The sequence below is a fragment of the Triturus cristatus genome, chromosome 3_2 (assembly GCF_964204655.1).
Source record: "Triturus cristatus chromosome 3_2, aTriCri1.1, whole genome shotgun sequence".
In the NCBI taxonomy this organism is placed as follows: domain Eukaryota; kingdom Metazoa; phylum Chordata; class Amphibia; order Caudata; family Salamandridae; genus Triturus; species Triturus cristatus.
The window spans coordinates 559603666-559622260 of NC_140584.1; the positions used below are offsets into that span (position 1 = coordinate 559603666).

Here is an 18595-nt window from a genome sequence, read left to right on the forward strand (position 1 = left end):
CAGCTAAAAATGTTAAAGATTTTTTTTTTACCAGTAAGTCAAACACTATGAGAGTGCTGGTTCCATTTTACACGCCGGATTTTTTAACAGCTCCATTTAATGCTTCTGGCACATACTGCTTCAAATTTTTTTTATATGTGAACAACGTGAGCATATTTTAACTTCTAAATTCTGGACAACACCACTTAGCCTAGCAAACAATAACAAGGTCTGCATGTTCAATTAATAATAACACATTCATTGTGTTTTCAGAACAATAACAATATTGAATGCACATCACGCACAAATGGGTAATAAGGTATAACTCGGTAACTTCTTAAGAGCACACTGAATTTGATTTACAAGTAATAATAACTGACAATAATGCATTCTGGAGTATTTCTTGTTGGTTAATTCTGCAAATCTGCTTAACGAAGCCTTTGCAAATTGCCTTTTTAGTGCGCAGCAATTGCCTGCTCGCACCTAAACACGGATGGTTCAACTGCCTCCAGATGTGACTCATGTGATCTGATTACTTATGAGTTTTATTTTGTGCTGTCAAAATACGGTGATGGTTATTTGCATACATGTTGTGTTTCATGTTCGGGACAGATAAGCGTTTTACAATTTCAAGTAGTAAACACTTAGTGGACAGCATGCCAAATGTATAGTCAATCAATCACCGAAACATCTGTGATCGTGATGAACAGCACTTACAAAGTGCTTTCAGGTGCGGAACTTTCAGATTCATTCTTTTCTTTTAATATTCTAGCCACAAACGCTCATGTGAGGCTAGCATGTCTCTCGGATACTGCTTTTACTAGCGCCTTCAAGTAAAGGAGGGAAGAGGATGTGGTCCGTCGGCTAGACTGTCGACTTTGGTGCTGGAAACCAGGGTTTGAGCCTCGGGGTCGCGTCCACATCCTGTGATTCTGGGCAAATCACTTTGTCTCCCCGTGCCTGAATGTGTAATGTAAATACGATGCTCATGTAAAGCGCTCCAATACCTTCGGTTCGAGTTCGCGCTACATAAATATGCACACAAAAAAACGCACTAGCTAACCTCTACTAGGCCCCAGTGCCATCTCTGTAACCAGCAAAGCAATTATTGGGTGTTACCCATTAGGCGGAATTGAACCCGAGACTGTTAACAGTCTCAAACACCAGGTCTTTCATTTTTTTAGCATCATCAGAAGAGCTCAGATGCCAGCACTGGATGGGAAAGCCCTGGGTGCGGAATATATGAGCGAGTTAAAGAGAAACACAGCTTGGCTATGAGAAATGATTTGGCCTTTGGGCAGCAGTCACAGGAAGTGCGCATATCTGGACTTCCAAGTGAACCAGGACCTCTGCTCCTTGGTTCTCAGAGAACCTAACAATGCTCCGAAGGCCATGCAGAAGGCAAGAGCAGAAATACAGGCATACGCCCTTTAAGGAAGAAAAAAATAACCATAAAGGACTGATGCACAGATATGTGTGCCATTGTTGCAGCCAAGTCTTCTTATTTTTCAACAAGAATTAGGTCAACAAACAACACATCTAAGGAAATTTTTAAAGTGATTCACAGTCTCTCCATCCTGCCAGTGCAGCATAATTTAAAGAGTTCACAAGATTTCTGCAACAAGGTGGCAGCTGTTTAAGGGACTAAGGGCCAGATGTACGACGGGATTTAACATGGGCAAACAGGTTTGTGACCCGTTTGTGCATGCTAAATCCTTGTGGGCCATGTACAAACACTATTTTGCGACCTGCTAAAAAGTGTTTTGCGAGTCGCTATTAGGAAGGGACGTTCCCGCCCTAATAATGATACCAAAGCCATGTATGAATGTTTTGCAACCGCAATTGTGGTCGCAAAACACTCACAAATTACCACCCTCTTCGAGAGGGTGGTAATGCACTTGCACAAAGCCCTTCCCCCTTTGCAAATGCAGGGGAAAATATTTTTTAGGGGCAGGCAGTGGTCCCAGGGACCACTGCCTGCCCTTAAAAAATGAAACGAAAATGTTTCATTTTTCTTTTTTAAATGCATCCCGTTTTCATTTAAGGAAAACGGGATGCATTTACAAAAATCAACCTGCTTTATTGAAAAGCAGTCCCAGACATGGAGGTCTGCTGAGCCCAGCAGGCCACCATCCCTGGGAGGGCCTGCCATTCCAAATGGGGTCGCAAATTGTGAGTGGCTCGTTAATATTCATGAGCCTTGCATTTTGCAACCCCAATGGGAATCGCAATTAGTGTCTCTGACACTGTTGTACATTCTAAATTGCGACTCCCAATCTAGCGTAAATTGCGAGTCACAATTAAGAATGGTCGTACATCTGGCCCAAAATCTTAAAAAATGTACCCAGCTTCATCTCTATGGAAGTTGGGCCCCTAACAAATAGTTGTTAAGTGATAACTAACCCCGCCTCATCTGTCACTGAATCTGCTTTTTCCCCCTTTCTCGATTTTAAAAGTTAGAGAGCTTCTCCCGCAGCTAAAATCCGACCTCCAGATGACTCGTGCCCTCCCAGAATTATTCAACTTGCTCCTGACCATATTGCCTCCTTTCTTGGAAAATTCTTTAATCAAAATCTTTAATACCAGGATCTTTTCCCCTTCTTGGAAGGAGGCAGTAAGCACTACTCTTAAGAAGAAACTCAGTGGAGACCCAGAAGATCTGAGCAATTTGCGCCCTATTTCCTTGCTGCCTGCTCCTGCAAGATCCTTGAAAAATACATGAATCAGGTACACATGGAGTTCCTGATTTACTCAAGATCTTTTGGATCCTTCACAGAATGAATTTCAAGAGGCCATAGCACTAAGTCCACCCTGCTGGTGGCTATGGATGTGATATGCCACCAAGTGGACTAGGAAGGCTATTCTATATTGGTGCTATTGGATCTCTAAGTAGCATTTGAAATGGTGTCACCCTCCCACCTGATACATAGATTGCACATGCCGGATATTAGGGACTCCACTCTGGCCCTGCTGGAGTCCTTTTTCATGAATAGGACTCATATAGTGAGCTGTGGGCAAGGTCAGAATCTTCCCACCTGCCTTGTGTGGTTCCGCGAGGCTCTTAGCCTTTAGCGAAATTGATAAGATCTTTTTGGTTCCAAATATTGTCAGATGTGGATGACACCCAAATCATTGTATCAATTACAGATGACTTATGCGAGGTAGCAAACCGATTCAAATGCTGCATGATAAAAATTAGCAGCTGGATTAAAGAAAACTGGCTACAACTAAATGTCAATAAGAGTGAGACACTGGTCTTCAGTGAGCAAAGAACAGTATGGTCTGAATTGTGGTGGCCTGAAGCTTGTGGCCCATTACGAAGTCCAGTCACTGATTCTAAGAATCTAGGAGTTACCTTTGACCGTACTCTCTCTTTTAACTCAGGCTAATAAGACAGTGAGCGCCTGTTTTTTCATCATCAAAAAATTTAAAAGGGTTGTTCCTTTTATTCCTATCAAGCTTAAGGTTGCTGCGTTCATCGCCTTGATTACCTTTCGGTTGGACTACTGCAACTTTCTGTATTTAAATATCTATAAAACTACCCTTAATAGGCTTCAGTTTTCTCAAAATGAGTCTGTGCACTTGATTCTGGACATCCCTAAACGTTCTTCAGTTAGGTAAGGCTTTCGGTCTCTTCACTGGCTGCTGATCAGGAAGATTCTGATGTTTAAAGCTTTGTGTCTGGTTCACACTGCCCTGTACTCGCAGGGCTCGATTGTCTCGAGATCATCTTTCCAATGATATATTCCGAACAGGCTGTTGAGATCATCCTCTCTTAGGAAGGTGAATACTCCAAGATTCCGGAAAGCCAGATGGGGAGGACCAACCTTTTTGGTAGCTGTAGGTAGTTTGTGGAATGCTCCATCTCCCGCTATTACTAGTATCACCCCCATGCAATATTCTGTGAGAAACTCAAAACCTGTCTCTTCTCCCTTCTATGACGACAGGTGGATGCCTCCTGCATATTTGTGCGTCTTTCATTACGGCTAGCTCTTTGACACCTTCGGGTATAATGCACTCTACAAAATTCCAAATTCAAATACAATCATGGTTCATAAACATCTTAAAACATTCAGTGCAAATGCCCCTGATTTCCAAAATAAATTTAAAATGTCCCCAAGTAAAAAAACATTAGAGTTGAGGTGTGCTTGTCTCAGTAATTTTTAAATAATCATTACGTAAATACTTTTTCTCTGCTTTAAAGTTGGAGTATGTTGTCTCTCCCTAAAATTTGCTCTTCCACTGTTAGTTTTATTTTATTTTCTTTATTGCCTGTTTCAGAAAAATAACAGGACACAAAACATAAGCGCACACGGATATTTAGAATGACACATTAACCCCTTGAGTGCCCATGACGAGATGGTCTCGTCATGGGCCGCGGTTGCGCTGTGCCCATGACGAGACTATCTCGTCATGAACCCCACCCACTAATGAAACGCCCGGCACAGGGCGTGGAAAGGGCGGGGCACTCAAGGGGTTAAAGCAACAAAAAGAAAGCATCATAAGGAATGTGAATCGAAGCATAGTCAATATAGGCACAGTTCAATTATAGTCCAGAGGGGGAGGGTATGTCAAGAAACATGGCTCGAGTGGGAACGCGCATTTCCAAGCAAAAATATCATATCATGCAGTATTGACTCTTCATTTCACAACTTGAAAACAACCAGAGGGCAGTACATTGTCATCATCATTCAACATGCATCCGGGACAGCACAGTGAAACAAACAAGCTTATATTCACTCTGTCTCCTCAGGGGGCAGCAGTAAGTAAGAGCAAAGTGGCTGCCAGATGTTTTTAGGCCTGGAGGTAAGTGGTTGCAAGGTAGCATAGGTGTCACTAGTAGTGTCGCCGTATATTAAATCTCTCATCCAGGCCTTAATTGGTGGGGTTGTGGGACTACCTGTCATGAATTCCTGTCATACAAGGGAAACACGCCCTTATGTAAACAGGAGAGCTGTTACATAACTCAAGGGAAACACGCCCTTATGTAAACAGGAGAGCTGTTACATAACTCAAGGGAAACACGCCCTTATGTAAACAGGAGAGCTGTTACATAACTCAAGGGAAACACGCCCTTATGTAAACAGGAGAGCTGTTACATAACTCAAGGAAAACACGCCCTATAAAGGGAGGAACCGGGAGGTACAAGGCTGTCGGATATTGTGTTTACACCGACGTACCTGCTTCGTGAAGAGCAGTGTTCCGGAGTGGTGCTCCAGTAAGGCAAGAACGGAGGTAGGTCGAGTCGTTACTCCCTGGGCCGTGTCTTGCCCCATCGTCACCTGTGAACGACCCGGAAGCTCTACCGGTCAACCATTGAGCTTCGCTTTTTGACTCGGCGGAGTCCAAGCGCAGTGGCGCTTTTGCTGGTTGGAGTCGTAACTCCCAGCCCGACCAGAGACACAGGGACTGCCAGCTGTAACGCACACCAGGAGGTGTTTGCCGTGTTACAGACTCGGAAGTCCACAGGATCGATCGAGCGGCTGCTCTCGGTTCAGTCTTCTTGCTTGTGATTGGGGTATCGGTGACGCATCACCAGGAGGTGACTCTGCGTCCCGGTGCAGTCTGAGGAAGAGGTTGAGCGGCTGCTCCCTTCAGGTAGAGACCCCGGCTGGGTGTTTCCCTGACTCCTCGATTCTCCCCAACACTCTTCGTGCCCCTCACAGCCTACCGATTGGCATTGTCGGCCATTTCATTTCTGCCCTCTGTTGGCATACGCCGGGATCGGCGTATATGCAGAGGACGGTTAGGACCATCCGTGCTGTGGGCTGGTAACGTACTTAGCCTGGAGGATTCCAGTGACTATAACTTTTGTTTGTTCTTTGTATTTTATTTGCCTTCATTAAAAGAACTAACCCTTCACAAGTGGTTGCGTCCTCATTGTCGTGTCTGTTAAACGATCCTGAGACGTTCAGGGCGTTACAAAATATCCGACCGTAATAACACTAACTGTCTCCCGGTCGATAACAGACATGGCAACACTTGATGATGTGCTGGCTGCTTTAGCGGCCATGCAAGTTGAAGTGGCTGCCTCTAGGCAAGAAACAGCCGATGTAAAAGCCAGACTGGATGCTATCCAATTGGACCCGCTCACGCCCAGCACCTCCCTCACGAACCAGACCCCTGCGGTAGTAGTGGAAATGCCGGTAGCCATCCCCTTGGCAACACCAGAGAGGTACAGTGGGGATCCTAACACAGTGCAGGTATTCCTCACACAAGTGGCGCTACATTTATCGTGCAAACCAAAGGCGTTCCCCACAAGTCAGGCTCGTGTGGCTTTCCTTATATCCTATTTGGCTGGAAACGCGGCACAATGGGCCGTACCTCTGGTGAGCAGGGACGACCCCCTCTTATGTGATTGGGGTGCTTTTCGCGAGGAATTCCTGAAGGTATTCGACAGAAGGGCTGACTCGTACACGGCGGACCGTGAAATGCTTGAGTTGAGACAGGGATCCAACGACCTGGTGCAGTATCTCAACGCGTTCCGAAGGCTGGTTGCGGAAACCAAGTGGCCTGTTGCTAAACAGACGGCGCTCTTCCATCAAGGGCTGTGCGATGAGCTCAAGGACGCCGTGGCTCATATTGACCCTCAACCCAAGACATGTGAGGGCCTTATCAACCTGGTATTACGGCTGGAACATAGGCTAAGTGAAAGAAAGGGGGATCATGGGAGAAAAGGAAAATCCCTTCCATCCTATGTGACGGTGGGAAGTCCTGAAACTTCCACCGCATCCAAGGGAGAACCCATGGACATCAGCGCAATACGAGCGAGCCTCACAGCCACGAAGAAAGAGTCACGCCGTAAACAAGGATTGTGCCTATATTGTGGCAAAAAAGGCCACTACGTACGTGAATGCCCTGCCAAACCGAAGACGTCACGTTATCGGGCCAACCGGTCGGTAACAGCCGTGGTGGACATACCGGCGGAAAACTAGAGGACTCCAAGACCAGAGAAGGGGCATCTCGGAGTCACTCATCCATCCCTTCACTTTCCAACTCGGTCACTAAGGGACAACGACACCTGTTTATCACGGTGCACGTGGGAGTGCATGACCAGTGGATACCCGTTGTGGCCATGGTGGATTCAGGGGCCACTGGCATGTTTATGGACCACAACGAGGCATGCAGGCTAGGGCTAGTGCTTCTTCCCAAAGCAGTACCCGAAGACGTCTATGCGGTAGACGGAAGGCGATTGGTGACGGGGCCCATCGGACAGCACACGGGGGTCCTTCCGATGAGATATGGGAGGAACCATTTGGAACAAATCGATTTTAACATCATCCGAGCGCCCCAATATGGCGTCATATTGGGATTGCCGTGGCTACAGAAACACAACCCCTTTGTGGATTGGCCAACACATCGCATCGAAATGACGTCACCGTATTGCATCCTGCATTGTGGAATAAGAACGGAATCCCTTGACGCAGATGAGAGCGGGAGTCAGATGGTGGCTACAGCGGCAGAAAAAGATGTGAAATATGCCGGATAACCCGTCAGTACCAGGGGCATGCTTTCCGCTAAGATCATCGATGGCCTGAGAGACCTCATACACTGTAACAGGTGATGCTAAAAATTGCTGTTGACCATCTTCGAGCCAGACCATGGCCACTTGGGACAAATAGTTGGCAAGGACGTCATCAGCGGGGGGAGTGGGTGCTATCTAAATGGGAGTAGTATGATTGAAAAGTGGCAGTGATGTCAGTACTGCTAGTGATCGCTGTGCCGTCTTCTATCTGGACCTACGTAATAAAGGAAGATTGATATTGGGGACATAGAAGTCTGGCTAGTGTTCGGTCCGGTCTTTCACCCTCACCATATACCCGGGCCTGTGCATATTTGCCAAGATAATTGGCCTCGCGAGTAGCGAGTTCTTGGAACTCTACAATAAGTTTTGCCCTCTGATGTAATGGAGGTGGGAAATTTCCTAGCGAGAACTGTTTATCAAGGCCCTCCAATGCCCTCTCAACAATCTCAAGGTCCCGGCAGATGGAACAAAGAACCACAAACTGTTTAGCGATACAAGTTCCCCGTATACATACTTTAAATGCCTCCCGTAGTGTGGCATAACTGGATACCAAACCAGTGTTCAGTTGAAAATATTCCACCATGGCGTCCCTGATCTCGCTTCTAAATACGCTATCATGCAAAGCTTCTGTCCGGAAATGCCAGGGTGCACGTGTTTGCGTGACATTGGCAATGGAGAGGGTCATAAGTGCTGGAGAAATGATCTAAAAGAGTGCGGGTAAGATGATCAATAGAGATGATAGTCAGTCCAAGGTTAGGAGAGAGATACCAATGATCTATACATGACCATGTCCCATGCAGGGACGAATAAAAGGAGAATCCTTTACCCAAGGGATTGTGGGTGTGCCATACATCCGCGAGGGGAAAGGACCGCAACAGGGCAACCAGTGCCTGCACAGAGTGGGGTTTCGTGATCTGTCCAGAGCCTGTTGTGTACAGAAGTGAAATGGTGTCAATGTCTTCTTTTGAGATGTGTGTCAATATACTGGGGAAAAAGTCTGGCATGTCTACATTGGGAGCGTAAACGTTCACCAGGAGTTGAGTCTCCGCCCCAAGGGTGCCAGCCAACAGTAGGTAGTGGCCCTCGGGATCCGCAACTACTTTATGTGCCTCGTAAGGTATTGCTCTATGGACTAGGATGCACACTTCTTTGAATAGGAACAATAATTCGCAAAGAAAGGGTTGTCACCCCTATAGGATGCAAACTGATTGACAGCGTTCAGGGCATATTGGGTCTCTAATGCTACTGGGAAATTATGGCGACAACAGATAGTATCTGTCACTCTTTTCAAGGGTTTGACAGCCACCATACATTACATGATATACATTTCAACCCTACTATCCCAGGATTCTTAGCTGATAATGTAATTGAGATCGTGGATATATGTGCGAGTTCATAAGAGTGTATGAAGGGGCCATAAGCTGGCCTGTAGCATAATAAATGCCCTGTGAAGAACGTTCATCGTACATATAACCTAGAACCACCCATTAACCCTCACCCACATCGAATAACAACCCAACCAGTATCCAGTGAATCCCAACATTTCCCCATCAAACAGTAGGAGATCTCCTGGGGTGGGAGACAGCACTCAAAGGAGACCACGGGTTGACGCTCATAGGTTTGATAAAAGTATATACTGTCAAATGCAACAAGGTAATTAAAGAAAGCAATATTGTGCACGGCCAAGTCTTATATAACATGAGAACATTAGCAACAGACTACAGTCTGTTTTCTTGAAGAAAGTGTATAACCAATTCAATTATTGGAAAAGCAGAGAAATGCATTAAAGTACGATACACAGATGGTCTCTTCGTTGTTTAAAGTGCACTGGTCCGCAGGAAGTGAATGTGAGGAGCCAGGTCGATGCTGTTTCCAGAAGTTGATTGCTTCAGTGGGTGAGTCAAAAACATGAACTCTGTCATTTAGATGAATCCGCAACCCTGCCAGATAAAGCATCGCATATCGGACGTCCACCTTCTGTAATGTTCGCTTTATGTCCAGGAATTTGCGGCAGCCCTCCTGTACCAAAGGAGTAAAATCGGGGAAGAATTTGAGCATCATTCCTTGATATTGAATGGATCCTTTATCCGGGGTCAGGCATAGAGTGACATCGCGATCATGGTAGTTGAGCTGTGCGAGGATTAAATGTGGGGGAGCACCGGAAGCAGATCTAGGGGCTAACGATCGATGGGCACGCTCCACTGCAAACGCTGGTGAGAAAACGTCGCTACCAAACAGCTCATTCAGCAGGTGCTCCACATACTCACTCATGGGACCCGTGTTGGTGGAATCCGCCACTCAGGCTATGTGAATGTTATTTCAGTACCTCCAAATCCTCAGCCTTGGTGGCGATCGTTTTGAGAAGTCACTGAGTGCACTCGAACTGCTTTGTAACCGCGGGTAGAACATCCTCTATCTCAGATATTCGGTTCTCGGCAGCCTCGATGCGAGTCCCATGCATCCACTCATATCCTCCAATTGAGTTGCCACTGAGTCAAAACGTGCTTCAATGGCTTTAAAACCAGTTCGCAGTTTTGCAAAAATGGCTGCGGCACCATCTGGCAGGGAGGGCTCGATTCAGTATGTCCTGGAGGGTCTCCATGCTGCGGGCCCTCTCCCTCTTTGCATCTGGCGTCCTGGCCACATCAAATGAAAGCCGGTGCTTCTGGTCACTACACCCCATCGTGTGATATGGGGGAAGTGCTATGTCTCGAGAGCTCATGAGCACCCAGTGCCAGGAGAGAGGATTTACACAGGGAGCATAGAAAAGCCTTGACAATGTTGCGGCTCCGGAGCTTCACGGATGAGCAGCCATCTTGGTGCTCGGGCAGGCCACCCCCCCTCGATTTGCAAATTTATGTTGTTGAATTCTGCAAACATTTTGTCGTGAATTATTTTATACAATTGAAGGGAACTTTTAGACAAACTTCTGCAAAGAGAATGTCTTTGGTAAAGAACATATTTCCTCATTTAAATGCATTTTAAGCCCTATTTGTTGAATTCTGACCACCATTTTGTTGAGCTGTTCACCTGAATGAATCCACTGTCTCTAGTCTTTTTTTTCTTTGCGCATAAACCCGTTGTTATTGGAGAACCTTTATTTGGTATGTGGTTTATGAATTTAGCTACAGTGGTATTTTTCTGCGCGCCTTTATGCCCATTAGATTTATATTTTCCTTTTGATAGCAGAATAATCCTTTGCTAGCAAAGATTTAAGATACAAAGGTTTGGTAGCCACGTTTTCACTACAAAGTTAAGGAATTATTTGGTGCGAAGCTTGAATATATATGAGCTAATATGGAACCCAAAACATATTCAACAGTTGAAATTGAAAGGTCTATGTGATAATGCCTTGATACTAACATTTCACTTTGGTCTCAACGAACAGGACATGCTAACAATAGATTATTGAGTCTGCGGTTGTAAAATATACAGTGAATTGAAAAATATAATAAATGTCTATTTTTTTTGTTTGTTTGACCTGCAGACCACTAATGAGTCCTGGATACCCTGCATTCTAAACGAAGCAGCAAAAATCATATACAAGGTAAAATGCAGTATTTTATTTGCGATCCACAATGAAATCCACTGTTTACTGTGCCAGTTGGTCGACATAATGTCAATGTTGAAAGAGAAACTTTATAATTTTAACTTAGAGTTCTGTGATGTTCATGACAAAAGTGTTTTTAGGCTGAAGCCGTTGCAGCTAAATAACATTATTTCTGGATGGGTTTTCAGTGTCAAGACTGAAAATATATGCATTTAGCATTCATGTATAAATATGTGTCAAACAGCTGTGCATAACTAGCTTTTGCACAGGAACAATGGCAGACAGATTTCTTCCTCTAGCCTGAACTTCATATTGTCTTACAAATAATATCCCTGAGTCAGATCATGCCATTCAGTTGCCCCAGTCACTATACATACATACATACATATATATCTATATGTGTAATAGCATGCGACCAAGGTCGCTGAGACGACCGAAACGCATTATGCAAAGCTGACCGTGTAAAATAAAGGATTAAGTTTACTGCATTTGAAGTCTGCTTTGGCTATGTTGTGAAGAACAGAGCTTGTGGAGATATATAATAGCACCAGAGACATGGAAACTCACTGCGTAATGTGCATGAATTGATTTTTATTTGTCTCATTGCATATACGTGTTGCTGTTGGTCTAATGCCTGTTCAGTCTTCATTTAGCCTGAGCTTACATGCATTTTGTGCAAGAAATAGTGCCATCACTTAATCCTGTTGTTGCAGAAAGGTTCATGGACAAGTGCGTTTCTTTAAAGGAGCAGACAAAAATGTGTTTTAAGCATGTTTCCAGTCTGAAAAGGTCCTTGGTCCTGGTAAGCTGCTGTTTGTCTGAAGTTGTCTCGTGGTGAGGCAAGTTTTGATACCGTTTCTAATGGCCTTGTAGGTGATGGTGTCCTGAATAGAGATCCAATATATTTTCTGCATTACTGGGGAAATATAATTACATTTCTGAGGTCAGAGTGGTGCTGTATAGGCTGTTGAGCAGACAATAGGATCAGGGCTTGTATAGAGATTCTGGAAGGAAATAATTTCGTTGTTAAGGTGGGTTTGCTGGCATCAGACTGTGCTGGTTTTCCTGGCCATGTGTATTCTTTGAAGTTGAGGTCTGTGTCAATGGTAATCCAAATGATTTTGCATAGTTACCCAGCTGAAGAGTGAAACCAAGTAGGTTTAGGTCAGATAGCGAAGCTCTGGTCTATGGTTATTTGGAGCTGTTGGTAAACAAGAGGAGAATGAGCTTTAGCTAGGTTTTCGATTAGCTTGAGGCAGATTTCGAGTCTCTGAATGTCGTTGGTCTAAGATATTTTCACCCCTTCCCCAGCTCAGCCGGCACCTAGGGAAACCTAGCAAGGATGGGGGTGACTTTTGTGGCTCTCACCAGGTTCTGTTACCCACAAACTTTGTTAAAAAAACACATCTTCCTCACATTTCTATGATGGAAAGTTCTAGAATCTGTGGGGAGCCATAAACTTCCATCCACCCAGCGTTCCCCAAAGTCTTCCGATAGAAATGGTACCTCACTTGTATGGGTGCCTCTAGTACCCACAACCGGAAACGGCTCAAAACACAACATGGACACATCTCATTTTTCCAGTGAAAACTGACCCTTTTTAAGTCTCGCCTGAGACAGCGCTTTAGCGCTGCTCTGGCGAGACTTATAGTAAGCGAGTTTTGGAAGTGCAAACAGTGGCTTTTCAGGCCTCCAAATACAGTGCATGTGCCCCGGGCGCGCGCACCATTTGGCAGCCTGAAAAGCACTGCCTGATCACTTGCTTTGATGTCCTCAGTGAGCCTCGCGGCCACTGAGGACATCAAAGTGCACACCATTTGCCACCCCCTTTTTTTTCCTTTGATCCCTATCTTTCCCTTCCTCAATCTCACCCTCTCCCTGCCTTTTACAACTGCGGCCCGCACCACTGCGCCCGCCCCCACTCCTCCCTCCCACTCCCTCCTCGTCAGCTTCAGTGCGCTCTTGTTCTCTGTCTCCCAAACATCATCCAGCAACGATGCCATGGCTGGTTTCACTTTCTTTCTTGGACCCTTCCCCGGTTCCCTCTTAAATCCTACCCCATCATCCTCCCTTTCAAGCCAGTTGTCACATAACATTTATTTTTCCAGTAATTTTCACTATATTGAGAAATGTGGTGGGTGGAGTTCACAGTGTGGGGGAAGGGCTTTAACCTCGTGCTGGATTCCGCACTGGAGTGCTCCGGCGCACGTCACATACACAACACCGAATCAGTGGAGGCGCTGAGAGATCTTATGGAGTCTTATGGGTGACAGGGCGTGTGGCAACACGAGACTCTCAGAGATTGGCATCACGGATGAGTAAGGTTGTGCGCCATCCCCGGACTCATGGAGTTGTGCTGAGTGTCGTCGGGTCGGGTCCGCGCAGCTGGCGTCCCTCTCAGTCTGATAGTGAGAGTACGCTGCTGCCTGCACAGGATGGGGCAATTTAATAATATTAACCCGGCCGCGGCGCATGGTTGGACCGGTGGGAGTCTGGCACAGCATCGACCTCACCTCCCGGACAGTGACTCTCTCAGGGTCAGTCAGTAGGTCCGAAAGCATAATGGCCGCACGGCATCATGAGAGGCTCCGCATCGGGCGCTGCGGGGAGACTGCACGACGCAGTGCTGCACAGCTGTGCGCCCGCAACCACCTACTCCGTGCAGCTCAGTCACGGTGCGCTGCGGCCGCTGGACCCCCCGGCGCTCAGAGAGACAGTGCCTCCTGCCTGACTGGAGTAAAGTTCAAAATAACAATCAGCAAGTAAGTACTTTCTGGTCAGTCTGCCACAGTACTGACTTTACAGTACTGTTACCTTAATGTCACACAGCACCACACGCACTGCTGATTTGATCATGCCGCTGCCCTGCGACCGGACCTGGTCACAGACTAGAGGTTGCACTGACTGTCATCATGGAGAGGCTACTGCGTGGCTCACTGATGTATTGATAGTTTTTATACTTTACAGCCTGTCGCTCTGCTCACTGTAGTGCCGCGGCGGGCTAGGCTCCATTCAGCGGACTGTTGATTTAAAGCACTGACTAAACTTTAAATATAATTTCGGGCCCTGACAGAGGGGCCTCCAGTCCATGCGCGACTTGTCAGTGCTACTCTGCTGTGCAGGAAACCACACTCACACTGGCACCAGGCAGGGGTATTTTTAAGTCCTGCTGTGCCCCCCTGCTGCCTGAGCCTCACCAGCCCTGGCCCCAGGTAGAGATTTCCATCGTCTGGGCGGGCCTGTGATGTAACGCATTCTTCACCTGCCCTGGCTCCATGTGTGACCTATAGGTGGGCCGGCGGCGGTACGGGAGCGAAGCACTACCATGCACAGTTTCAAACCGCATAATGGAGGCTGCCTCAGTTGATAGCCTGCACTGGAGTCGGCGCCTGTATTTGTAAGAGTGATCACTATCTATAGTGAGCTGTGCATAGTCATCAACCACGGGCGGCAGCATGAGCACTTTAATAACATTTATACATTTTATTTCAAGGTGGTATGTCGTGATTATATTACAAGTGGTGGCGTAGGTGGCTGAATCAACTTACAAGCGTTCATGCTGTGGTGCCTCCCTGATGGTATATGCTGGCGGGGATTGAGCCACAGACCAGCAGTGTTGCACGTGCGCTAAAGAGAAGGCAGCCGGATAACATATACCTACTCTGCTCCCTGGTTCGCAGCTCTCTGCAGGCCTCGCTGTTTGCTAACACCTGCCTGCAGTGCTTCACTGACTATGTAAGTTAGTTGCTAAGTGCGGTAGAAGTGGTAGGAGGATTACCCTAACCAGCCCTCTCAACAACTCTAGAAAAGGCTTCTGCTAGACCCCATCCTCCCAGACAGAAGAAAGTTGGCTGCACTGTAGAGCCTGGGAGACCGCGCAGCCCAGGCCAGTGTGAGGATGCGACCAGCTAGTTTCAGTTGCGTCTGTTAACAAACATAACTCAATTATCCTGCACTGCACGTCAAGTCGGCGGATGTAAAAAGTGCATTACCATGAAGCCAGAAGATCAAATGGACAGTTATATCTGAATGTGCAAGTAAACAATACAGCACAATCAGAAAAATGAAAAAATGAAATTTCAAATTATAAAATAACAATACAACTGTAGAAACGTGGAGTTAAGTTTAATCTTCTCGCTACGTAAAAAAGTTAATTAGATTTCACATCGGGTAAGACAGATCTACAAAGGCAAGCTAATAGTGCTGTAAACCTACTGTATTTTCATTCACGCTGTGCGGATTGTCAACATACGTGGTCATAATAGGCACTTTAAAGATGGTGGACGAAGAGCCATACCCTTGTAGTACTGAATCAACAAAAGGGATCTCATTTTGAATAAATCGCACTAAACACAGTGAAGGCTTACGCCAAGTTTTTCAAAGATTTGTAAACAGGGCAGAGGAGAATCTGTACAGGGAACACTTTGGGCATGCACACCCTGCCTCCTAGGCAACAACTCCTCTCAGACGTCATCCGGTGGGATATATAGTTTTCCTGTATACAAGTGCTTTAACACGTCATCGTGCTTTCAGAGGCGTGATATACTGAGGGCACTCATGGTCACAAAAACACTGACTGATAAGACCTTACAAAAGTGCATATTGTGAAAGCTGGCCTATAACTTGTTACCTCATCTCGTCAACCAAGATTATCCCAGTTTCTCGTATAGTCCATGGGCCTAATTCGCCCTCCCTGTCAAATCATTATTTTTTGTATGCAATTTTATATAACGCAAACACGACCCAAAGGGGTTTTAGGGCTTTACATGAGCACCGGCTACATTACACAAGGTCATATTAGTCTCTTTTATACACTGAATTGTGCAGGATCACAGAATGTTAAGCCAATGCTGCTGAGACTCAAACATGGTTCACCAGTTTCAAAGTTGGTAACTCTGGCCCTAGCGAATTCCAAGTCAACAGCAATTTAAAGCCTGAAAAGATCACTGGATGCAGACTGCGCCTCGCTCTTCGCTGGCTTATGAAGACAGCAAACATTCAACCCCACATAAATCAACACAGCGCTACACAATTAAGTGGCACGCAATGTCACAACACACAAATGCACACCACAAAATTCAACTTTTGACCTTCGCATAATTTCACACAACACAAATCAACACAATTCAACTCCACATCATTCGACATGCCACATAAATACCATCCATCAAATTCAACTCCACACATTTCCACTCTGCTCCATGCCACATAATTCCACTTCACATAACACCACTCCATGCAAAATAATTCCATTACACTCCACGCAACACAATTCAACTCCAGATAATTCCCCTCCACATAATTACACTTCAGCCTACATACTTGCACTTCACACCACATAATTACACTCCACATATATCCACTCGGCTCCAAAACACATAATTACACTCAACAAAATTCAACTCCAGCATGCCCTGTATTTACACTCCACATAATTCCACACCATACCACACAATTCCACACAATGCCACGCCACACAATTCAATGCAGCACAATTCCATACCACATAGAATAACACTCTACTCCATACCACACAATTACACTCCACATAAATCTACTCCATGCCACATAGCAACACTCCACATAAATACACTCCACACCATGCCACATGATTTCGCTCAACATAATTTCACTCAATGCCACACAATTCCACACAACACAATTCAACTCCACACAATTCCATTCCACAACACTAAATTCTACTCCACAACACATAATTTAACTAGATACTACATACATCCAATCCACACCACAGAATCCACATAATTCTACATCATACTACATAATTCCACTCAATACATGCCACTTTACGACACACAATACCACTAGATATAAGCCCACTAAACTTAATACTGCATAATTAATATCCACATAATTCTATAGCACACCATACCACATAAATCCACCTCACATAACTCCACTCAATGCCACACAATTCCAAAACAAACAATGCCACTCCAACCCACATCATTTCACACCACATAATTGCAATCCACACAATATAACTCAACATCATGCCACATAATTCAACTTCACTACATACCACTCCACGCCAAACAATGCCACTCCACGTAAATCCACATCATGCAAAATATTTACGCTCATATAATTCCACTCCACACCTTGCCACATATTTACACTGCACATATTTCATCACCACCCCACATACATCCACTCTACTTAATAAAACATGGCCAAAGACATTGACAATGCCAATTGCTCTGAGTGCTGTCTACATTATTTAATGTATGCAATAAAAGTCTAGCAAATAAAAAATTATCACTCTATAATAAACACATACGGTATGGTGCTGTGTTCTTTTGTTCACTGTTTAGCAAAAGTTGATTATTCGGAGGCAGTGAGTTGCAGTTATCAAAAAGTGGTCTCAAACACTGCCAAACTGCTGTTCTTTGGGAGAGTATTTCACGTACTGGTATCAGCAAAGCATCCTACAATGTCATAGTTTACTATTTAAGTGTGGTAGCAGATAACGTTGATTATTATTTCAATTGGAAAATTTAAAACAAATGTACTGTTATCAAAGATGAATCATTAACATACTTTTAACTCCCAGAACATAAACGTCCATGCCTTTCTCCCAGTAAAACTCTGTTTTATTACTTTGGTGATTTGAGGATCACTTATGGCATACTGCAATGCAATTTGGTCCCACACACCGCAAATTAACTCCAGAAACTAATCCACATATTTAAATACATAACACACTATCTCATTCTATATAATTCCACTACAGTTCATACCATTTAATTTCTATCCCCATAATGCCACAGCACACCAGGCAACATGTTTTCACTACACAACTCCACAACAAACAATTTAAATACAACCCATCTCTACATTACACTTCAAAAAACCTTATCTTTCCCACACAAGCACACTGCCCCTCTCATTCCCTCCCACTACCACTAACACCTCTCATCTCACAATTCCACTGCCCTTTCACATCCCTCCCTCAAACTACCTATGTCCTATCTAAACTGCCTGCTCACACATGCTCCCTTCATATACATCATCATCCTGAGTACAGGTCCACTTCTCACCCGCCCTTAGTGCCCCTCCCCATACTATCTCTATCTCTATCTCTCACTCCTCTCTCGCACGCACGAATCCAGCAATTCTCACATTCGTTCACTTCAAGTCTTTCAGCACAGTTTCTTTACCATAACTTTTTTTTAAATCCAAACCACAAACACACACTCTCCTCCTCTTCTTTGTGCATCTATAACCTTCTCTCTCCTTCATTCTTGCTTTCTCACACACTCTTTCTACTACTCTATCTAGTTTATTACGCTGTGTGCTTTTATCATTGGCTGCTCACGGGGAAGGGTGGGGGCACTGGGTCACGTCGGTGGTGGAAAAATAACAGTAAAAAAACAAGCATTTGCAATACAATAGGTCTCGCATTACTGAATGTTTGAATTGGTGTTGCATTATTATTAGCAATGCCAATAGCTCAAACTTTAATAATGCGAGACCTATTGCATTGCAAATGCTTGTTCCGCAATGTGCCTAGCTGTGGA

At 45.1% G+C, this 18595-nt stretch overlaps 1 protein-coding gene across 1 annotated transcript in view; it reads left to right on the forward strand.

The window, feature by feature from the left end:
* VPS13C (vacuolar protein sorting 13 homolog C) overlaps window positions 1-18595 on the forward strand; it is a 2873871-nt gene that overhangs the window by 341628 nt on the left and 2513648 nt on the right. Inside the window, exon 8 of the mRNA XM_085648297.1 lies at window positions 10992-11051. Within this exon, the coding sequence (XP_085504423.1) occupies window positions 10992-11051 (60 nt within the window). The remainder of the gene's footprint in view (window positions 1-10991; window positions 11052-18595) is intronic.